Source organism: Rhinopithecus roxellana, chromosome 11 (assembly GCF_007565055.1).
Source record: "Rhinopithecus roxellana isolate Shanxi Qingling chromosome 11, ASM756505v1, whole genome shotgun sequence".
NCBI lineage: Eukaryota > Metazoa > Chordata > Mammalia > Primates > Cercopithecidae > Rhinopithecus > Rhinopithecus roxellana.
The window spans coordinates 76415935-76439505 of record NC_044559.1 but is presented as its reverse complement, the minus strand read 5'-3'; the positions used below and the strand labels follow the sequence as shown (position 1 = coordinate 76439505).

The following is a 23571-nucleotide window of genomic DNA, read 5'->3' as shown; positions in this document are numbered from 1 at the left end:
CTCCACTTCCCGGGTTCACACCATTCTCCTGCCTCCGCCTCCCGAGTAGCTGGGACTACAGGCGCCCTCCACCATGCCCGGCTAATTTTTTAATATTTTTAGTAGAGATGGGGTTTCACCACTTAGCCAGGATGGTCTGGATCTCCTGACCTCATGATCCACCCGCCTCAGCCTCCCAAAGTGCTGGGATTACAGGTGTGAGCCACCGCACCTGGCCTCTAATGGTGTTTTATATTTAAAGATGATGCTATTGTTGTTAATTGGTCTAATTTATCTTTTAATAGTTTTTGTCACAGACTGGCTATCTAGCTGTTTTCTGCCTTTGGTCTGATGTTTATAAAATAGCAATTTATGTTAGTACTACAGACTTGTTCTGTTGGCTTTATTTGATCCCCTTAATTATGCCACATACTTAAATTTTTTTTAGAAAGCTAATTATTTTGGCCGGGCGCAGTGGCTCACGCCTGTAATCCCAGCACTTTGGGAGGCCGAGATGGGTGGATCACGAGGTCAGGAGATCGAGACCATCCTAGCTAACATGGTGAAACCCTGTCTCTACTAAAAATACAAAAATTAGCCAGGCAGGGTGGTGGGCACCTGTAGTCCCAGCTACTCAGGAGGCTGAGGCAGGAGAATGGCGTGAACCCCGAAGGCGGAGCTTGCAGTGAGTGGAGATCGAGCCACTGCACTCCAGCCTGGGCAACAGAGCGAGACTCCGTCTCAAAAAAAAAAAAAAAACATTATTTCACTGTAAGTTCCAAAGCCATACTTGTTTATTGTCATTTCCTGCCATTATTCATTGTAACTGGCGGCCAGATCAGTAGTAAGATTACAGTTTAGCATCTCATAAATGAATTTGCTTTATTTTAGTGATCCTATCTTCAAATTGATATTCAGCTCTTCAGTTATAAAGGCCCTATTTAAAGAAAGGACTTTTTCTTTTAAACTGGAATTTTCTCTGATTCTGCTATTTTGGAATTTAATTCAGGGGGCCTTATGTTTTAACAGGTGTGGAAATTAGGGAGATTGCATAAGGGAAGTGAAATGGAGAAAACGGAAACTTTTTTTTTTTTTTGCCATATCCTGGAGTTGTGAATTTTTCCCCCCAAGGACTCTCACCAAACACTGTATTCAAATATAACAGTATATGCTCAGGTCATGTGGTGTTAGGTTTTGTAGCTGAAATGAGTGAATAATCCTTTTTTTAATAGAAAGTGTTAAGTAATATAGTAGATAAGAGCTCTTGTTATGTTGTGTTCACTTTATTTGCTTCTAAAAGGTAAGCATTTTAACACAGAATTTTATTTATCAAATTCTTACAAATCATTGAACTTCCTTTGTTTGACAGGATCTCATTCTTATTACCCAGGTTGGAGTGCAGTGGTGTGATCACGGCTCACTGCAGCCTCGACCTGCTGGGCTTACATGATCCTACCACTTCAGCCTCCTGAGTTGCTGGGACTGCAGGCACATGCTGCCATGCCTGGCTAATTTTTACAATTTTTTATGGAGACAGGGTTTCAGTATGTTGCCCTGGCTGGTCTCAAACTACTGAGCACAAGTGATTCTCCCACTTTGGCTTCCCTAAGTGCTAGGATTATAGGCATGAGCCATCATGCCTGGCCGACTGTAGAGGTTTTATAGGCATGTAAGAATACTACTGTTTCTTGACTAGTCGTTTTTTTTTTTTTTTAATTATTTTTTTTTTGAGACGGAGTCTCACTCTGGCGCTGTCTCGGCTCACTGCAACCTCCACCTCCCAAGTTCATGCCATTCTCCTGCCTCAGCCTCTCGAGTAGCTGGGACTACAGGTGCCTGCCACCATGTGCAGCTAATTTTTTTGTATTTTTAGTAGAGATGGGGTTTCACCGTGTTAACCAGAATGGTCTTGATTTCCTGACCTCGTGATCCTCCCTTCTCAGCTTCCCAAAGTGCTGGGATTACAGGTGTGAGCCACCGCGCCCAGCCGACTAGTCATTTTTTAATGTTTGTTGTTTATCAGCAGTATGGAGTGATAATGGTTTGATACTTTTTTGAAATAGTCTGCCTCTGTCTCCTAGGCTGGAATGCAGTGGTGCAATCTCAGCTCACCGTAACCTCCACCTCCCAGGTTCACAGGCGATTCTCATGCCTCAGCCACTCGAGTAGGTGGGGTTATAGGTTTGTGCCAACATGCCCAGCTAATTTTGTATTTTCATTAGCATCGGAGTTTCACCATGGTTGGCCTGCTTGTTTTGGAACTCCTGGCTTCAAGTGATCTGCCCACCTTGGTCTCCCAAAGTGCTGGGATTACAAGCGTGAGCCAACACACTTTGCCTGGATTATTATTTTAAAGTTATCTTTCAATTTGGTATACTAGAAAGATCACTTTCCTTCTGTAAAGTGAGGGTGTTACAGACTGAATGGTTTTTAGACCTTATTTCAACTCTGAGTTGAAATATTTAAAATGATAGAAAATGTTATTTTCTGTTTAATGTGAGACAAATATGCAAATCGTATCTGTATGAACATTGGGAAATACAGTAGAAACTTCATTGAATAAGGTCTTGTAAACCCAGGTCTCACCTTTCCATTGAAATATTTTCTAAAGGAAAAATAAGATCTGGATGTCATGTTTAGATGCCTTTTATTTAAAGTCTATTTTAAGTTTTTGTTATGAACGGTATATGAATATGATGATACTTTTGCAAATGTTAACTTGAAAAGTCACTTTAAGTTATTCATAATTTTTATTTCTGTCATGTGCAGTGTAGGTCTACCTTGAATATCAGAGCACTAAGGGTCTTGGGAATCATCAGGTACAATCAGTCTTAAGCAGAATCAACCTTTTAAAAATATAGATGCCTGTGTCCTACACTAGACTAGATCCACTGAATCAGTTAATAGGAATGAGGCTTAGACATGTTCAGTATTTTCAAAATGCTCCACAGGAAGTTTTTTGGGTTTTTTGTTATGGTTAAAAGAAAGCATTAAAATTACCATCTTAATCATTTTCAAGTATACAGCTCAGCATTGTTAAGTACATTCATGTTGTGACCACAGGAAGTTTATTAACCCACTGATTAAGTACTGTTGATCCCATTCTACTTTTTCATTTTTTTAGGTGAAAAACATGGAACTTGGAACCTTGAGGGACTTGTCCCGCCTCACACAATGAGTTGCCCTTAATACTCATGATTTCATACCATCTTATCTCCGTACCACTTGGCATTCTTGACTCAAGCTACAATTAGAATTAGGGATTGTACCTGCTAATAATTTTCCGTTAGATTCAGTTTTAACTTATTAAATTTTAACTATTAATTGAGTTTGGCTCTTGAGCAAACTTAACACTGCTTTTTAGGAAGAGAATGAAATCTGTTTTGTGAAATTAGCCATAAAAATATTGAAAGCATATAAAACTTCAGTGTTAAAAATCAGCATTAATAGGTGACTTTCAGAAAGCCCTCATAAAGGAGGTGAGTCTTGAAGAATAGGTAGGGCATGGATAGGAGAGGAGAGAATACCCCAAGTTTGACAGATAGGATTTGATGGGCCCAGTTTTAAATGCCATGTCTCACGCTTGTAATCCCAGTGTTTTGGGAGGCCGAAATGAGAGGATCACTTGAGCCCAGGAGTTTGAGACCAGCCTGGACAACATGGTGAGACCCCGTCTCTACAAAAAATAGAAAAATTAACTGGTTTGGTGGCTTATGCCTATAGTCCCAGCTACTTGGGTGGTGAGGTGGGAGGATCACTTGGGCCCAAGAGATAGAGGCTATAGTCAGCCCTGATGGCACCACTGCACTCCAGACTGGGTGACAAAGTGAGAGACCCCGTCTCCAAAAAAAAAAAAAATTTTTCAACCTTTTACTTGCTTACTATATGATCTTGAACAAGTTATTGAACCTTCCTGAGTTTCAGTTTTCTTATCCGTAAAAGAGGGTCATAGATTTGCTATAAGGTTTAAATGAGATTCTGTTGTGTAAAATACTTAGCACTGTGGCAGGCTCTTTATAAGTGTTCTATAAATGAAAGGCATTGACAGCACCTGATGGGCATGAATTTAGTGTGAGGGATAGAAGAGTGAGAAAGTCAGATTGACATTATGCAAGAAACTGTATTGATTAGAACATTGAGAGTGAGGTCGTTGTGTTCATATTAGACTGAAGCAAAGAGCAGCCAATCTTGTTCAAAAACATAAAAATATTGGGACTGTGATTGAAACCTGGAATGCTGCTTTCCTGCATTTCATGGTACTGTTTTAGGGTAATGTAATCAAACCATTAGTTATTATTTCTTTTCAGAGACTAAAATGGAATAAAAGTTGTTTGGAAGTAGAAGATGCTTAAGATTAGAAATTTAAAAGTCATGGAATTAACTGTGTGCATTTCCATTGCATACAAAATTTTTTGTATACTTTAAGGTTAAAGTTGTACATGCTTTGTAGACTTTTTGCATGGGTAGTAGAGTTTGAACAATGATCTAAGAGCTGAGGGTGTGAATGTGTATGTTTAATTATCAAAACTTTTCCAGTGGAAGAAGTTGGGGACAATTCTGCCTATTTGGTTTTATCAGTTAGGGGTTCTGTGGATTTCAAACCAACAGATCAGATCACAGCTGACATAGTTTAGAGGTGCTCATTTCAACAGTTTTTTTTTGTTTGTTTGTTTTTTGAGACGGAGTCTCGCTCTGTCACTCAGGCTGCAGTGGTGCTATCTCAGCTCACTGCAAGCTCCACCTCTCAGGTTCATGCCAGTCTCCTGCTTCAGCCTCCTGAGAAGCTGGGACTACAGGCGCCTGCCACCACACCCGGCTAATTTTTTTTTTTTTTTTAGTAGAGACGGGGTTTCACCATGTTAGCCAGGATGGTCTCGATCTCCTGACCTCATGATCTGCCCACCTCAGCCTCCCAAAGTGCTGGGATTACAGGTGTGAGCCACTATGCCCAGCCTTCAACAACTATTAAATTGACTCGAGGCTAGGGGTCACGCCTGTAATCCCAGCACTTTGGGAGTCCAAGGCAGGCGGATCGCCTGAGCTCAGGAGTTCAAGATCACCCTGGGAGACACAGTGAAATCCTGTCTCTACTAAAATACAAAAAAAAAAAAAAAACCGGATGTGGTGGCACTCGCCTGTAGTCCCAGCTACTCTGGAGGCTGAAGCACGAGAATCGCTTGAGCCCAGGAGGCGGAGGTTGCAGTGAGCCAAGATCACACCACTTCACTTCAGCTTGGGCTGCAGAGTGAGACGCCGTCTCAAAAAATAAATAAGAGTAAAAACTAAATCGACTTGAGGTATTTTTGCCAAGAAGACCTGGCAGTGTAATTTTGACTAGACAGACATGGATTAAGAAAAAATACATATCTTCTTGGATTTCTTCTCTACCTACCAGGTATTTTTTCACATTGGGTTGACCAGCTACAGCCTATTAATGGATTGTAAGATCCTAACCAGCATTTTATTTTATATGTTATGTTATGTTATTTTGGAGACAGAGTCTCACTCTGTTACCCAGGCTGGAGTGAAGTGTCATGATCTTGGCTCACCACAGCCTCTACCTCCCAGGTTCAAGTGATTCTTGTGCCTCAGCTTCCCAAATAGCTGGGACCACAGTTATGTGCCACCACACCCAGCTCATTTTTTGTATTTTGAGTAGAGATGGGATTTTGCCCTGTTGCCCAGGCTGGTCTCTAACTCCTGAGCTCAGGCAGTCCTCCTGCCTCGGCCTCCCAAAGTACTAGGATTACAGGCATGAGCCACCATGGGCGGCTCTAGCCAGCATTTTAAAAAAGAAATAGAATCAGAGTACATAGGATTATAGTAAAGATAAATAATGTTTTGTCAAAACTTACATCATTATACATACCTACATACAAACTGGGATGTGTGTACCAGGTCACTTTGTAAAAAGCATTTCTTGTTCTGAATGGCTGTTGAAAACCTAGTGGTGTTTTAAAGCCATTACGTAAACCATTCCTTTTCATCCCAGTTTTCCTGGTACCTTAGAGAGCACACTTGGACTGCCTGTGTGCTTAGTCAAAACCTACATTCTTATTGTCTGCCCTTCAAAATTCCCTTCTTTCCCTGGCTCGTTGAACTCATTTTTATTGAAAGGTTATTCTTTTCCCTTCTGATTATATGTAAAAATGTTTCCTCTACCCCTTTCAATTCCCTTGAAAAATGCATTTGGGAGAATTATTTTCACTACATAATAATTTATTTGAATAGTCCATTTGTGACTGACTTAATGCCTGCCGTGAGCTGAGCCCCAAGCTTTAGGCATTGAGGCTACCAAGTTGAAAAGGACAAAGTCCTTGACCTAGAGGAGGTTCACAGTCCATGGAGAAGACGGTTAGGTCAATAGTTACCATGCAGCATAAAGTATTGTTTAACAAAAGATACAAGCAGACTGGGAGTAGAGGAAAAACTACCTAATGCAGCACCAGGGACAGGGTGCCGAGGAGGGTTGTGTAAGCAATGGGGAGCTTGTAGGAGTTTCATGCAAGAAAGTAACCAGATGAGATTGGGCTTTAGGAAGATGGCAGTTCTGGATAATGTGATGCTGACTCTAAAATGAGGAGAAACTAGGGACAGAGATATACAATATACCATTTTCCAAAGAAAGTCAACCCTTGTAGTTAAACTGGATGGTGTACTGGAGACAAGGGAAGTGAGGAAACTAATAATAAAAATTGAGGTAGAATAAATATCTAAATTGAGATAGAATATATAGCATAGAATATCTAAATAACAGGCCTTATAACTCTTATGTCTGCATGTGTGCCTACACATTCAGTTACATTTTGTCCTCCAAGATTCCTGAGTAAAAAATTGAATGTAGAGATGATTTTATTAATACTTAGTTCAGTTCTACCCCCAGAACATCTACAGCTGTAGCCTTGAGTGTTTCTAGAGAGGGGTGGGGTGGGTAATAGTTATAAAGGACTATTAATTCCTATAGTGCCCCAGAGAGGATGATAAATATACCTTGCTTATCCTCATACTTTAAAAAATAAAAATACTTAAAAAAATAAAAATTTAGTGTTATTGCTCACCCTATGAATATCAATGAGGTAAAGGGGGTAAAATTTTTAAGAATTTTTAAATGTATGTTATCCAGTCCAAAATCTCACGTCTCTCACTGCTTCTGAACCCTCCCTTCTTTTTTTTTAAATTGACACTTCTATATACCTTAGACTTTGCATAGTCTTACAAAGGATGATGAAGTTAGAAACAAAAGTCAATTTGGAAGGGGGAAAAACCACAGAAGTAGTTTGTCAGAGATGTCTGTTTTGTGAGGCTATTACATTTCCAGAGAGCAGATGGAGGCATTGACCTGTTGTGCTTAGTGATCCTTGCCCTGACTTCCAGCTCTCCAAGTAACTTTCTGACCATATTTTGGCATCCTGGGTACATTTGTCTGTAGGGTAAAAATATGTTAAAGAATGAACATGAGAATCTTCTGCATAGTTTATATTTTTTATTGTAATTTAATAAATTTGACAATCTACTTAAAATGAAGAAAAATAGGAGATACAATATATAAGCCTTAAAGTGTTTCTATGATATTTAGGAGATCTACTCTGTCCCTTATATAGGGATATTAAGCCTTAAGATACAGAAAGCTAGCAAACTATGACTTCATGCTCAGTAAACTCCCTCTGAAACACCTATTTTTCCCCCAGTTTCGATTATTAATTCATGATTTTTGAACCTTAATTCTGCTCTTTCAGTGAACATGATTAAGAACATGGTAAACTTAGCTATTACAAAGGGATTGCATGCCTTTTGTTTTAGATCAGTACCTCCATACACTTGAACAAATAACCATGTTGCCATTAGCAATGGTGAGTCACTGAGGTTGGGACTTTTATAGGGGTGAAGAGATACAGCCTGGTTTCAACCCCTCACCGTTCTCTATGATTCTGATCTCATAGAGATCAGAAAGGGGATAATTTAACCCCAATTTTGAGAATTGCTTTTTCTGTATCTAGGTTCTATCTACATCCAAATTCAGATAACTTGGATTTCAACCACCTGGAAATCGCGTATTTAACAACCTGTGGTTTTTATGAACTTCATTTATCACTTTCCTGTATTCACTTTTGCCTACCCTTTCACTGCTTCTCCTAATCCAGTTCTGTGGAAAGAAAAGTTTGTTCAGGGGTTTTAAAGTATACCTATGGCTTTCTAAAGAGTGGAAAAATAAAATTTCTACATCCCATCCCAACCTTCTCCATTATGTGTACACAACTTTGTCATACCCCTTGGAATATCCTTATAGTCAGGTGTGGAGGATACACAGATGTGAAATAGCCAAGAGCAGATAAATTTCTCATTGTAGAGCAGGGACTTGTCAGCAGATTTTTTCAGGCCCTCCTGACTAATACTTTCTGTGCTTAAAGGAGAAGAAGTGAGAAAATTAGGGGACAGAATTTCAGATTATTGTCTGGCAAAAAATATTAACTGTTATGCCTTCAAGAGGGGGTGAGGAAGCATTTTTATGTTTTATTTAAAGAGTCAAGCCATAGTAATTTACAACTCTTGACTACAGTCAGCTCTCTTAAAGCTTGCTTTCCCCTTCTGTTTTCCTGGGACTCCCTGTTTCTGCTATTAAGATTAGCCCCTATCTAAACATCATTCACTGTGGCTGTTGATCTTTTTTCAGTCAAGAAGAATGTATTTTGGTCATCAGTGATATTGCCTTTGCCCATCAAGCAGTTATTGGTAGTTAGAGAGTAAATACCTCAGTTCGTCACTCCCAAATTCTAGACTCTCGGACTTGTCACTTCACCTCCATGCCACATCTCTTCTCCACTTGATCTTTTACCCTAAGATAACATAAGCATTGCCCACCCACCAGTATTAACCACAGGAATGCTTTCCATCAGGAATTAGATGTTGTATTATTGATTTGGTAGGCAAGTTCAGCTATGTCTAACTTGTGATGTAGATTAATATCATTGAGTAAATCATTAAAGATGGGGTTATGAAACAACAATCATTCTTAAACTGTAGCTTTTAAAGGGTTTATGAATATTATCTTATCCTTTTACCACACCCTTAACAATTAGACATGGAACTGAAGATAGGAAGACAGTGGTCAAGGTCATGCATACCGTTTCTCACCAAGGAGATAAACTGAAAACTAATTCAAGTATTGGAAATCCAGTTTTTTATTTTCCTTTATGAGAAGTGGGAGTACTTCCTCCCATTACCAATCCCTAGGATCTCACTGTGCTTTAGTGGTGGTTTTCAGGTATTTCTGATTAAAGAATAATTCACTTGACTATTACAAAGAGTCTTCTTAGCAGAAGCAGCATGAACTAGCATGAGCTCAAGTCATTTTAACATCTGTTATGAATTACTGTTCTTATAAAGACCTTATTTAGTCAGATGTGAAGGACATCGTATGATACAGACTATAATCTGCACCGAACTAAAACAGTGCTTCCTGGACCTTAGGCCAAGTTGAGGAAATGGTTTGCAGGACAAAAAATCGCCTCTTTCTGGTTTCCCTACTAGCTGCCCAACAATATTCTAAGTTAATGCAAATGCTTAATTTTTATGTTTTATTATGTTAAAAATGTTTTTATGTTAAAAAATAGTAATAGAATTAAATATCAGGAAGTCGAGATTTATTTTTAAAATATTCAAATGATAAAGTGAAATTCATCTAAACTTAGGTGCTATTGGCCGGGTGCAGTGGCTCACACCCGTAATCCCAGCACTTTGGGAAGCCGAGGCTGGTGGATCACCTCAGGTCAGAAGCTCAAGACCAGCCTGGCCAACATGGTGAAACCCCATCGCTACATTGCTAGTAAAAATACAAAAATTAGCTGGGTGTGGTGGCACATGCCTAATCCCAGCTTCTTAGGGGGCTGAGGCCCGAGAATTACTTGAACCCGGGAGGCAGTGGTTGCTGTGAGCCGAGATTGCACCACTGTACTCCAGCCTGGGCGACAGAGGGAGACTCTATCTCAAAATAAAATAATAAAATAAATACGTGCTATTGAGAAAAGTTCTAGGAAAAAAAGTAGGAAGCTGGATAACTTTGAGGCACAGCCAAACTGATTTTATTGCTATATTGTAAAGTTAGCTGTTATGACAGGGCTTTTTAATGACACCTGGACAAAGGTTAGTATTAATGTGAAGGCCCCTCAGATCGAAGGGAAGGTATTGGTGGGTTCATCATGCCTATGTGTCTAGTTGCCTACCAGACATCTCAGATTCAGAATCGTGTAAATCTCCTAATACATATAGTACAGAGCTCTTCAGAAACATACACACCCTAACAACCACCAGCCACTACCTTTGTTACTTTTATTCCTTTCTGAGTAAATGGTGCTGCCCAGGATGAAGACTCAGGAAGCATCCTAGATCTAGATGTCCCTTTTTCCTCTCCTCTTTTTTGCTAGGAGAAAACAGGAAAACATGAAACATGATCCCTACCTGCCCTCAAGTAGCTTACATCTGCTTGGGAAGCTAAGATAAAAACAAGACAAAGTCAATACAAGATAAAAATTATAGGATAATTATTCAAGACCCTGGCCAGGCACAGTGGCCCACGCCTGTAATCCTAGCACTTTGGAAGGCAAGGTGGGTGGATCACGTGAGGTCAGGAGTTCAAGACCAGCCTGACCAACTTGGCGAAACCCTGTCTCTACTGAAAATACAAAAATTAGCCGGATGTGGTCGTGGGCGCCTGTAATCCCAGCTATTTCAGAGACTGAGCCAGGAGAGTTGCTTGAACCCGGGAGGTGGAGGTTGCAGTGAGCCAAGATCATGCCATTGCACTCCAGCCTAGGCAACAAGAGCGAAACTCCTTGTATGTGTATATGTATATACCCACACACACAAGGCCCCAGATAATTAAGTTTTACCGAGCACAGTGGCTTAGGATTTTCAGGAACTAATGCAATCAAACCAGGTGGGGTGGTTTTGAGCTGGCCAGTGACAGGCTGACAAGAATACCCTGATACCTGCTCTTGTACATTGTCCCTGATCCTTTTTATGAGGAAAACATACAAATGGTCTTTTTTGTTGATGCCATTTTCTCTGGAGGTTGCCATTTGCAGTTCTGTGGAAAGAAAAGTTGATTCTTTTCATTCTCCTGAGCTTCCACAAACTACTGCTCTAAGTGTCTCTTAAGGTTGCTTTAGCCTGTGTCAGTCTCTCTGATGCTACTGTTTTTTAGTATCCGCATGCTGTATTACATTGTTCCAGGTTAGAGTTCAGTGGATCCTGAACATGTTTCTTTAGCATGCCTTAGTGGTGGCATGGAAGGCACCACTGCCTCTTGCCGTAAGGTTGTGAAGTACGTTCCTACCTACCTGTGGCTGTCTAATGGGGACTAGCTTGAGCCATATGGCCGCAGTTGTTGCTTCAGGGCTGGCTGCATGGCCCTTTGGAAGAGCTTCCATTAGTTAAAGGTAATGAAGATATTGGGGTGCTATTAAGTTATTGAAACATGGGACAGCAGCAGATTAGGGTCTCACAATCATAAGGGAAGTTAGATAATACCTGTGGACTAAATTATTACTCATTTATTCTGTGTGAGCATCACTTTAGAGGAAAGTGCTTCTTCAGCTTTCTTCATAGCACTCTGTCTTCTTACTGCATGCATACGTCGATGTCATTCATCCCCAGGCATCTCGTTAATTCCAAGTACTAAAGCTTGCTTCCAGAACCCAGCTATAGGCATGAAGCAGTACCTAGAAAATTTTTGCAAAGAGTTAGGCAATGATTGTGCTTCTTGAATTAGGAACAACCGTTTATCTCTTCAGTATTTTACAATTAGATGCCATGATATTTCTTCACCTTCTTCACAGACCTTTGTCGACCCTTTTTTGTGTATTGCTAAAATGCACTTGGAGTATGTTCTTTGATGCATTGAAAAGGCATCCCACTTATTTATAGTCACCTACCTTGGAAACATCAGGAACATGTCCAAGAACCAGGAACTAAGGAATAAAGGCTTCTGAGCAGCAGAAGTTGTGGTTAGAAAATTCATGTACTTACCCCTAAAACTGTTCCTCAAGCTTTCATTCAGAGCCTATTTATTTTTACTTAAAGTACCATTCTGGCACTTGGGATATGGCTTCTCAGCTAGTGAGTAAAATTCTTTCCTAAAGTTAGAAGTAGGACTGCTAAGATCAGCCACTGTTTGGAAGCCAATAAGAAAGAAGATTTAATATAATACAGGCCACCACTGTGGCTTTTTAGGAAGTCAGACTTAATTGAGTCGCCCCCCAACTATTAATCTAATTCAATTTAGTATAATAAAAATAATAGCCAGACTTCAGTAATAGTCCATATGGTAATGATCCCAAGTATCAGGAAGAATAAATTATGTTCCAAGATGATATAATTTTTTAAGACTTCCATCAGAAAAAATTTGAATCTTTAAGTATTTGCTTTAAAATGTTTGGTACTTGAAGGTTAAACTTTATCCAGAAAATGTGCCCCTTTTAGGTTATAAGAAAGCATTAATGCATGTTCTTGATCTCCAAGTTTGTTTGTTTGTTTGTTTTTTGATGTGGGGTCTCACTCTGTCACCCAGGCTGTAGTGCAGTGGCATGATCATAGCTCCCTGCAGCCTCGACCCCCTTGGCTCAAGCAATCCTCCTATCTTAAGTCTCCCAGGTAGCTGGCACTGCAGGCTCATGTTAGCAAGCCCAGCTAGCCCAGTGGTTTTTACTGAAGCACTTTTAATTTGATTCACTGACAGTAATAGTAGCTGATATTTGTATAAACTTTGTAGGTTTTTCCTTGGAGAATTTCCAAGTGGTAGATGGGGCAGGTACTCTACTAAGACCCGACGTGGTTAAGTGTTTTGGACAAGGTCACATAACTAGTAAGCAGCAGGACTACTTACTGGTTCTCCACCTCCTCTCTCGCACTGTAGCCTGTAACACATATTGTGCTGTTGCTTTCATCTGATAGACATAGCAACAAAGGTCCTCCTAAAGGGGTCCAGGGGTCCTTCAGCAGGGGCCTCCTCCTGCCTGCTCCCTGAATAGAAAAGTCTGCAGCTGTATGAGGAGTCTGTTGAGCTCCCTTGTACATCTCATTGAGTCAGAGAGTTGGAAATGTCCTAACAGTCACTCATCCAAGGGTGTCACTGATGTCTTGCCTGTTCCAAAGGAAGAAGATAGTATTTGCCATTCTTGCAAAGCAGGAGGAGCTTATTCCATACGTTGCCTTTTTGAAACTTTTACTAAGTCTGCTTTACAAATAGAAAAGTACTCAGTAGGTTTTTTCTAGCTGCTTTCTTCTTTTCTTTCCTTTGGTACATTTTGTCCCCATCACCAGCATGTACTTCAGAGTTCACCGTACTTGTGTACCTTTTGTAATACTTCTATAATAATCTTTTTTCCTAGTGTATTCACAATTCAGTTATCGTTGGAAAGTTTGAGGTAGGCATTTTCTAAGACGTTTCTAGTCTTTCAAATCCATGGTCTAACGTAGGCCCTTTCAGAAACCCATGACACTACTGACTAAAACTGCTTTCTTGCTAGTTGTGCAAACAAAAACACAGGGTAACCTTTTCTCTGGTAAAGCAGTTTAAGTTAAGCAACAGATTTGACTAATTTCTTAGTTTTGTATTTAGCCATGTTCAGCAACCTTTTCACCACTTGATCTTAAAGATCTCCATAAGTCCTGAACAGAAACTGAAATTGTCTGAGCACCTGCCCTTTTGTGCTTTGCGCTTTATGTTTTATGTATGTTATCTAATATCTCACAACAATCCTTTGAGATACTGACATTCAGTCCCAACTTACAGATGAGGAAACCAAGGTTCAGAGAGATGAAGCAACTTGCCTAAGATCCTGTAGATAGTAAATGTCAGAGCCATAGGTGGAATCTCGGATCTCCATATTCCACAGCCTGTGCTCTTTTCCTCTGTGACCCCATTGCTCAGAAGCCAGTGGAGGGTGGGAAGGTAGGAGGTGACGTGGGTTGTCTAAGGTCAGCCTTCCTGTAAAGGTGTCTCATGACTGAGACAGAAAAAGACTGAAGAAAAGAATTAGCCAGAAGATATTATCAAACATCTGTCTACACATTTAAGCTGCCTCTGTGCATTGCTGTATTTCATGGCAAGTCACATAATAGTCTCCTGAGGAATTATAATCCATACAGAGAGAGAGGGAATTTAAGAAATTATATAAAACTCCAGGAAATTGGAGCATACCAACTGCATGGGTTCAGTACAACCCAGACATCCAGAAGCACAAAGCAGCTAGTGAAAGGCCTGGCTGTCTAAGCAGGTATTACCTGTGGCATGTCTTGAGTCTAGCATCACCCTTTCACACAGTCCCCACTGTCTGCACTAAGCTCTAAAAATTTGTCCTGGGTGACTTACTTAAATGGTGGAAAGGGGTTTTTAACATAGAATGATTTCTTGTGGATGATTGTAAAAGGTGTATTGAAGGTCTTAGAGAATGTAGCAAGTGGGCCTTGAGTAAAGATATAATACTACTTGCAGTGACAGGCCTGTACAGTTTAGTGTGGCTTCATAGCTATCTCCTCACTTAAGAGACTGTGAATTGGGACTTGAGTAAAGTCCCAATTCACTAAATTCCTGTACAGTTTAGTGTGGCTTCATAGCTATCTCCTCACTTAAAGAGACTGTGAATTGGGACTTGCTTGTCATCTCACCTTTTAAAGTATGTGAAGTTATTGATTTCTATTCCTTTATGCTCCTAGGAAAGGGTAGAAGGATTCCCGCATTAGCATGACCAATTGGTCATGCCGAGAAACTATGTTAAAACTGTAAGTTCTCGGCCGAGTGCGGTGGCTCATGCCTGTAATCCTAGCACTTTGGGAGGTCGAGGCGGGCAGATTGCCTGAGCTCAGGAGTTCAAGACCAGTCTGGGCAACATGGTGAAACCCTGTCTCTACTAAAATACAAAAAATTAGCCGGGCGTGGCGGCATGCGCCTGTAGTCTCAGCTACTTGGGAGGCTGAGGTAGGAGAATTGCTTAAACCCGGGAGGCAGAGGTTGCAGTGCGCTGAGATCACACTACTGCCTTCCAGCCTGGGCCACAGAGCAAGACTCTGTCTCTATAAAAAAATAAAAAGAATAAAAAATAAAAAAAACTGTAAGTTCTATAAGTACTTCTAAACCAAGATTTGTACTGTAGTGCACCTCAATTCTTGTCAGTGTTGTGAACTTATAAACCAATGATTATTTAACAGGAATACCCAGACCTGAAATAAAGTAAAGTATATGTTGACCAACTAGAGTTAATAGTGTGGTCAAATTTTTAGTTTTTTGAAAAAAAAAGTATTTGCGGCATTTCTTCTCTTTAAGATAAAAATGATTTTGAGGGATTACTTTTTAAACTATGAAGATTACTTTTAAAGTACTTTTACAGCATGAAAATTTGAGACTATAACAGGCTGACCTTATAATTAGGTAAATAATTCATATTTATTGAATCAAAATTATATGAGCAGACTTAGAAGCAGTTTTGGCCAAAGTACCCACTCTCTTTATAATACAGATAGCCAAGCAAGGTGGCTCACACCTGTAATCCCAGCACTTTGGGAGGCTGAGGCAGGAGGATCTCTTTAGGTCAGGAGTTCAAGATCAGCCTGGCCAACATAGTGAGACCTTGTATCTACAAAAAAGAAAAATAAATAATGAAATTAATAACATCGGGTGAATTTTATAATGTAAAAATGGTTCTTTGGTAAATGACCATACTAATTCCTTCTTTCTCTTTCTCTGTCTAGGGAGAACTCAGCAGAGGCAAAAGCAGTAGATTCTAACAATCAGTCGAAGTCCCCACTGGAGAAGTTTATGGTCAAACTGTGTACTCATCATCAAAAGCAATTCATTCGTGTTCTGAACGACCTGTACACTGAATCTCAACCAGGCACTGAGGACCTGCAGCCTTCTGATTCTGGAGCAATGGATGTATCCACTTGCAATGCTGGCTGTGCCCAGCTCAGCACCAAACATAAAGAAAAAGATGCTCTGTGTCTTGATATGAAGTCTTCTGCTTCTGTAGATTTGTTCGTAGACTCGTCAGACTCTCACAGCCCTTTACACTTGATGGAACAGACCCCGAAGGAGCCTCCTCCTGAGATAAACCCTGTAGATGGAAAAGAGAATGCCTTGACTGTTGTCCAGAAAGATTCCTCTGAACTTCCAACCACTAAACCGAATTCTATTAATAGCAGTTCAGTGGATAGTTTCACTCCGGGATACCTCACTGCATCTAATTCTTCCTCAGTGAACTTCCACCACATCCCTAAAAACTTGGAGGGGCAAACCACTGGACAGGAGCAAGACACAAATGTGAACATATGTGAGGATGGTAAAGACCATATGCAGAGTTCAACTTTAGTAGAAAGTCTAATTTCTGTAAAAATGGCAGCTGAGAATAATGAGGAGGGCAATACCTGTATTATTCCTCAAAGAAATTCGTTCAGGGCTTTATCAGAAGAGACTTGGGACTCAGGGTTTATGGGGAACTCATCTAGAACTGCTGACAAAGAGAATACTTTACAGTGTCCAAAAACACCTTTGCGCCAGGACTTGGAGGCAAATGAACAAGATGCAAGGCCAAAGCAAGAGAACCATCTTCACTCGCTGGGAAGAAATAAGGTGGGTTACCATTTACATCCCAGTGATAAGGGCCAATTTGATCATTCCAAAGATGGTTGGTTAGGCCCTGGCCCTATGCCAACTGTACACAAAGCAGCAAATGGACACTCAAGAACCAAGATGATATCAACCTCCATTAAGACAGCTCGGAAAAGTAAAAGGGCATCAGGGCTGAGGATAAATGATTATGATAACCAGTGTGATGTTGTTTATATCAGTCAACCAATAACAGAATGCCACTTTGAGAATCAAAAATCAATATTATCTTCTCGGAAAACAGCCAGAAAGAGTACTCGGGGATACTTTTTCAATGGTGACTGTTGTGAGCTGCCAACTGTTCGTACACTGGCCAGAAATTTACACTCCCAGGAAAAAGCAAGCTGCTCAGCACTGGCATCAGAAGCAGTTTTCACTCCTAAGCAGACCCTTACAATTTCAGCCCCTAGACATACAGTAGATGTGCAGCTTCCCAGAGAAGACAACCCTGAAGAACCTAGCAAGGAAATAACCTCTCACGAGGAAGGAGGTGGAGACGTTTCACCTGGAAAAGAACCTCAAGAGCCTGAGGTTTGCCCCACAGAGATGAAGCCGAGTCTGAGCAGCTCACCCAGGTCAGAGGAAACGACAGCCTCCAGCCTGGGGTGGCCTCTCCCCACTCACCTTCCTGAAGAGGACCTGCCAGAAGGTGGCCCCACAGTCTCAGCTCCCACAGCAAGTGGGATGTCTTCTGAACACAACCAACCACCACTTGCACTGTTGGATACGGAGGAGATGAGTGTACCCCAGGACTGTCACCTGCTTCCTTCCACTGAAAGCTTTTCTGGGGGAGGCAGTGAAGATGTCATTTCTAGGCCTCATTCTCCTCCTGAAACAGTCAGTAGAGAAGAAAATCCTCAGTGCTCAGAAAATCAGAGTTCCCCAATGGACTTGGAGCCCCCCATGAGTCTGGGAAAGGCTGAGGACGACCAAAGCATCAGTGCCGAGGTTGAGTCTGGAGACACCCAGGAGCTAGATGTCAACCCACTCTTGAAGGAAAGCAGGACTTTTACTGATGAAAACCCCAGTGGAACTGAGGAAAGTGAGGTAGCAGGTGGTACAGGAAAATTAGAGGGAGAGGATGATGATGTAAAATACCTGTCAGAAAAAGACACGTGTGATCTAAGCATTGACTCACTCGAAGAGAATTTAGACAAAAAGAAAAAAGGTAAAAAATTCCCTGAGGCCTCTGATAGGTGCCTAAGAAGTCAACTTTTGGATTCTTCCTCTGCTGACAGATGCCTAAGAAATCAAAGTTCAAATTCTTCCTCAGCTTGTCTTGAAATCAAAGTTCCTAAAAATCCTAGTGCAAAACGTTCGAAAAAAGAAGTGCACCCTGGTGGGACAACACCTGAGGGCCTTCCACCTGACAGTTTCCACACGGAAGCTCTGGAGGACACAGAAAAGCCAAGTGTCAGTGAACACCCCCCTGAGAAAGATGCCGAGCAGGAGGGCGAAGCGGGGGGAATCATCACCAGGCAGACTTTGAAAAACATGTTGGTCAAAGAAGTCAAGGAGTTAGGAGGAGAGATTTTCCCCAGCAGAGACCCCATAACCACAGCTGGACAGCCACTGCCTGGCGAGAGACTGGAAATCTATGTTCAGTCTAAAATGGATGAGAAGAATGCTCATATCCCCTCAGAAAGTATTCCTTGTAAGAGGGACCCAGAACAGGCAAAAGAAGAGCCAGGGCATATTCCCACACAGCATGTGGAGAAGGCTGTAAATGAGGTAGACAATGAAAACACTCAGCAGAAAGATGATGACAGTGATGCCCCGTGCAGCTCTCTTGGGTTGTCAAGTAGTGGAAGTGGTGATGCTGCTAGGCCACCAAAATCAGTGCCAAGGCCTAAAAGATTGACCTCTTCAACCTACAACCTAAGACATGCTCATTCTGTGGGCTCCCTGGATGCTTCAAAAGTGACTTCAGAAAAGGAAGCTGCACAAGTAAGCCCCACAATGCCAAAGGAAAATGGAGCTTCAGAGAGTGGAGACCCCCTAGATGAGGATGATGTTGACACCGTGGTAGATGAACAGCCAAAGTTTATGGAATGGTGTGCTGAGGAGGAGAACCAAGAGCTCATTGCCAACTTCAATGCCCAGTACATGAAAGTTCAGAAGGGCTGGATCCAGTTGGAGAAAGAAGGACAGCCAGCACCAAGAGCAAGGAACAAATCAGATAAACTGAAAGAGATTTGGAAAAGCAAGAAAAGGTCACGGAAATGTAGGGGTTCGTTGGAGGGTCAGAAGTTTTCTCCTGTTCAGATGCTCTTTATGACAAACTTTAAATTATCTAATGTTTGTAAATGGTTCTTAGAGACAACTGAAACCCGGTCTCTAGTCATTGTGAAGAAGCTCAATACTCGCCTTCCAGGAGACGTTCCCCCTGTCAAGCATCCTCTTCAGAAATACTCTCCTTCCAGCCTATATCCCAGTTCACTACAGGCTGAGCGCTTGAAAAAGCACTTGAAGAAATTCCCTGGAGCTACCCCTGCTAGGAATAATTGGAAAACGCAGAAGCTCTGGGCTAAATTTCGAGAGAATCCTGATCAAGTGGAGCCAGAGGATGGCAGTGATGTCAGCCCCAGCCCTAATTCTGAAGACAGCATAGAGGAAGTCAAGGAAGATAAAAACAGCCATCCTCCAGCAAACCTGCCCACTCCAGCCAGTACCCGGATTCTTAGAAAATATTCCAATATTCGAGGAAAGCTCAGAGCCCAGCAACGTTTGATCAAGAATGAGAAAATGGAATGCCCAGATGGTCTGGCTGTGGAAAGTAAGCCAAGTCGTAAGAGCGTATGCATCAACCCTCTGATGTCACCCAAGCTTGCCCTGCAAGTGGATGTAGATGGGTTTCCTGTTAAGCCCAAGAGTACTGAAGGAATGAAGGGACGGAAAGGGAAGCAGGTGTCTGAAATCTTGCCTAAAGCAGAAGTTCAGAGTAAACGCAAGAGAACAGAAGGCAGCAGCCTTCCAGATGGTAAGAACAAGGGGCCTGCGGTGAAAGCCAGCAAAGAAAAGCATGCCGATGGAGTCACCAAAACCCCTGCTGCCAAGAGGCCAGCTGCAAGGGACAGAAGCAGCCAACCCCCCAAAAAGACGTCTTTGAAAGAGAATAAAGTGAAGATCCCTAAAAAGTCCGCTGGGAAGAGCTGCCCTCCCTCCAGGAAAGAAAAAGAGAATACAAACAAAAGGCCTTCCCAGTCTATTGCCTCGGAAACACTGACGAAACCTGCAAAACAGAAGGGGGCGGGTGAATCCTCTTCAAGGCCTCAGAAAGCCACGAATAGGAAGCAGAGTAGTGGAAAGACTCGGGCCAGACCCTCAACGAAAACCCCAGAGAGCAGTGCAGCTCAGAGAAAGCGAAAGCTGAAGGCAAAGCTGGACTCTTCACACGGCAAACGGAGGCGGCTGGATGCAAAGTGATTGGAAAGATGGTAGCCAAGAGTAAAACTGTTCTATAGAAGTAACCTTTTATTTTGCATTAACTAAATCTGCTTTTATAAGCTTATCAAGCCTTTCAAATTTACAGTTAATGGAGAACACCATAATTTGAGATGTCCAAAAATGCATCTCACATGGAGAAGGGAACTTGCAGAGTCCTTCTCTGAGGCTAAGGGAAGTTATATATTATATTCTGGTTGTTCCTTGGGTTTTAAACTTGGAACCAAGCAGTTTTCGTTTTTAAAAGTACAGTGCCTTATTTATCCTTTTTGTTTTTAAATTTACAAAAGCTAAAAAGCTGATCTATGTGATTAAAGGCTTGTATTTTATACTTGATGCACAAGCACTTGTACTGTAGCCGAGAAGACCACCATCATGCACATAAAAGGAGCTTTTCAGCAGCCACCCTGCAGCATCTGCCCACGAACAGATGCCCCTCTTTGCAAACCCCAGCAGTGAACTTCCCTCTCTGTCTTGTTTGTTTGTTTAGATGATGTTTGAAAGCTAAACCAAATCATTTTTATGGTATGCAGAGGATTTATAATTATAAAAGATTACTATTTCTGTTACCCCCTTTTTAAAAAGATCATGTTCATTGTTGGTCCCTCCTCTCACCTTTGATGTTTTGTCATTTGAGAGCATGTATTCTAAATTATGTGCCCATGGGACAAAAGATATGTCACAAGTGTTAATTTTGTTTATAACCTCTAAAACATCATTTGCATCCCCAAACTGCATTGCTAATTCTCACCATCTTCTTCATTTCTGGTCTTGCTAGCACTCCTGCAAGGCTTCCATCCTACTTTGGGAGGGAAAAGTCTAGGATTTTTTTTTTTTTTTTCATCTTGTAGCTGTAATTTGATGATTAGGATGAAAATGACTCTTCTTATTTTCTTTCTTACCCAGAGTACTTCCATATTCAAAGAAAGCCAAACTTATTATTTCCAGTAATAGAAAGGTTTAAGAATGTGTATGTCTATGTGTGTTTGGGTGCATTTGCATGTGGTTATCAGCCACACATGTCTCCCAATCCCAATTTTACAGTAAAATTCTTTCTTCCCCATGCAGTGTGCTTGGGTGTCCCTGAGTTGAGTAATTAGCAAAGGACAGGTGGTTTAAAAGTAGCCCAGTGTCTCTGTGAGCAGCCCCAGTACCACTTTGGTACCAGACTCAGATCTAAAACAGCACAGAATTATGTAAAGGTTAGAGCAGCCTTGCAGTTAGAGGAAGCAACTCCAACATCTGTGGGGAGCCCACACACCCCCTGCCCCCAGAGCTGATGTTTAGCTGTATGCTCCAATGTGAATGTACTTGTTGGAGTAGATATTCATTCTGATTGATTAACACCATCCTAGTAGTTAAATGCTTGTAGTATCCCTCCTGCCATGTCATGTCAGGCTCTGTTCCATGTCTCAGAAGTGAGAACCACCATATTTTAATGACTTTGTTTGCCTTTCCCAGGTGAAGCCTGAGATTGGCGCATTGGCTTCAACCTAGTGCCTATGACTTTGCTCCATGATTACAACGCAGCGTGTACTTGACTTTTCCATTGGGCCACTCTGCAAAAAAAGGCTTGGTTGTTGAAGCCTCATCCAGCTTCCTTAACCTGTTCTGTCACCAAAATCGGCTTGTATGAACAGCTGCTGCCCTGTCCTTTTTATTTAAAAATTTTCCATTTAGGTTGTTTCAGATCTCTTTAGATAAGCCCAGATGGACTTTTTCCTGAAAATCATGATAATACAGGCCTTCTACCCATTCTGGTAAAGGTTTGCTGTATATCATGGAAACTTCTGATGATTGGATAAGACTGGAGAAAAGTATTTGATTGGTGAGAAATTTAGAATTGTGTTGAATTTCATAGCTAGAGAAGCTTAGTATCTTATGAAGCCCTGACTGTTTTTCATGTCTTCTCTGTCTGATGAGTCTTTTTTTTTTTCTGGTATCTTTGACTTGGGCCATTCAAGAGCTGCCTATATTAATGAAACTGCTGAGTGTGTATGTTGGCAACTCTTTCTCAGCATTAAGTTGCACAGAGGCATTAATGTGTTTTGAATAGGTTCATTGAATCTTTAAAAATGGTTTTAAGGTTTTAAAAATATCTTTTCATATAGTTGTCACTGGATATTGTTTTTGTGGTGACTTAAACAGCTGATGTTTGCCAATGTCGGGCATGCTGATTCCTGTACAGAAGAGGTGCCCCCTTGGCTGCATACAGACTACCTTGTAAGGTGCTTGGATTAGGTTAGGGAGAGGTGTAAGGTAGTGAGTGGGTGGAACTTTTCCAGTTCCAAGTTTGTAATTCATTCCATTTGTTTTCTAAGTTCTTTTTCATTTTTAAAAGCTCACTTAAAGATAATAGCCTTCTTTCCCATTCTAGGCTGTTTGTGAGAAAAGGTGTTAATGTGTATGTATGTATTTTATATACCTAACAATGCAATGGATCATCTTTAAAATCAACTTATACTTTATAATAAGGACATTTAAATAGACCGAGAGTCTACATAATTATGACACTTAAAAGTTTAGAATGTTTATATTTGTTGAATCTCACTTTTGCTGATTCAGTTAATTTTGTTAATAGAAGAAAGAAAACAGCAAAACCTGAGGGCCAATCCTGAAAGGCCGTTTGATAGCTACAGCAGGTACTGGCAAAGCAGCTTCCCAGACACCTCCAGGCTCAGGCGTGGGATTGACTCAAGTCTGTTACTGTTTTCCCTCTGCAGAAACCTTCTTCCCAGAGCCATCTTCAAGAATGGCTTACCACCAAATGCAAAAGCAGTCCATCCCACATTCCGATTCCAAATCAGAAAGGAAATTCTGCTCCTGGGTGTACACTTGGTGAAATGACAGTCCCAGTCTTGGGGCTGAAGTTGATGACCAAAGGACACTGGTATTCTCTGAGTTTCTGGAGAAGCTGGAAGATGCCTGGGAAGCAATCACTGAAGCTGCCGTAGCTCCCCTAGAGGAGGGTCCTCTTTAGGATACCCATCTTCTATCCCATGAGACTCCCTACTGTAGATGGACACGCAGGAGACCACTCCCTCACTTGGGATTCTGAGCCTCACCCCTAGCACTTCCTCAGACAGGTAACAATCTTGCAGCACAGCAGGAAGGTTGCGAACCTTTGTTCTTGCTCCTGAGGCTTCCTTCGTAGGAATGCTATTAATGTCTGTAAGTCACCAGTCACTAGCCCCTTGGATTCCTTGTTAAAGACTTCTATGCAGCCTTATCTAAAACAGTAATCTTAGGCTGTGAGTCTCCTGCTGTATTGTTCCTAAAATTGTATGGGTAGAAGAGGTGCCCTTAGTCATCCCTTTACATATGTGGTGCTTTCTAATGCGATCTTCTATGCATCACATACTATGCAGGTGAATTTCTCACTGTTAAGATAGGTCATCAGTAGAAGGCATCACTTCAAGATAGTTACTTTGAATTGAGGTTTGACCTCTTTTCCTGCTTTGTAATGGGTTCAGTGGTGAGGATGGGAGCTG

The 23571-nt window shown here is 41.3% G+C and overlaps 1 protein-coding gene across 11 annotated transcripts in view; it reads left to right on the top strand.

Annotated features, from left to right (window-relative positions):
* LCOR (ligand dependent nuclear receptor corepressor) overlaps nucleotides 1-22080 on the top strand; it is a 156026-nt gene extending 133946 nt beyond the window's left edge. For all 11 annotated transcript variants that reach the window (XM_030940539.1, XM_030940546.1, XM_030940543.1 and 8 more), the window contains one exon: nucleotides 15724-22080. In XM_030940539.1, coding sequence (XP_030796399.1) covers nucleotides 15724-20062 — 4339 coding nt within the window. In that variant the 3' untranslated portion in view covers nucleotides 20063-22080. The remainder of the gene's footprint in view (nucleotides 1-15723) is intronic.
* The last annotated feature ends 1491 nt before the right edge of the window (nucleotides 22081-23571 follow it).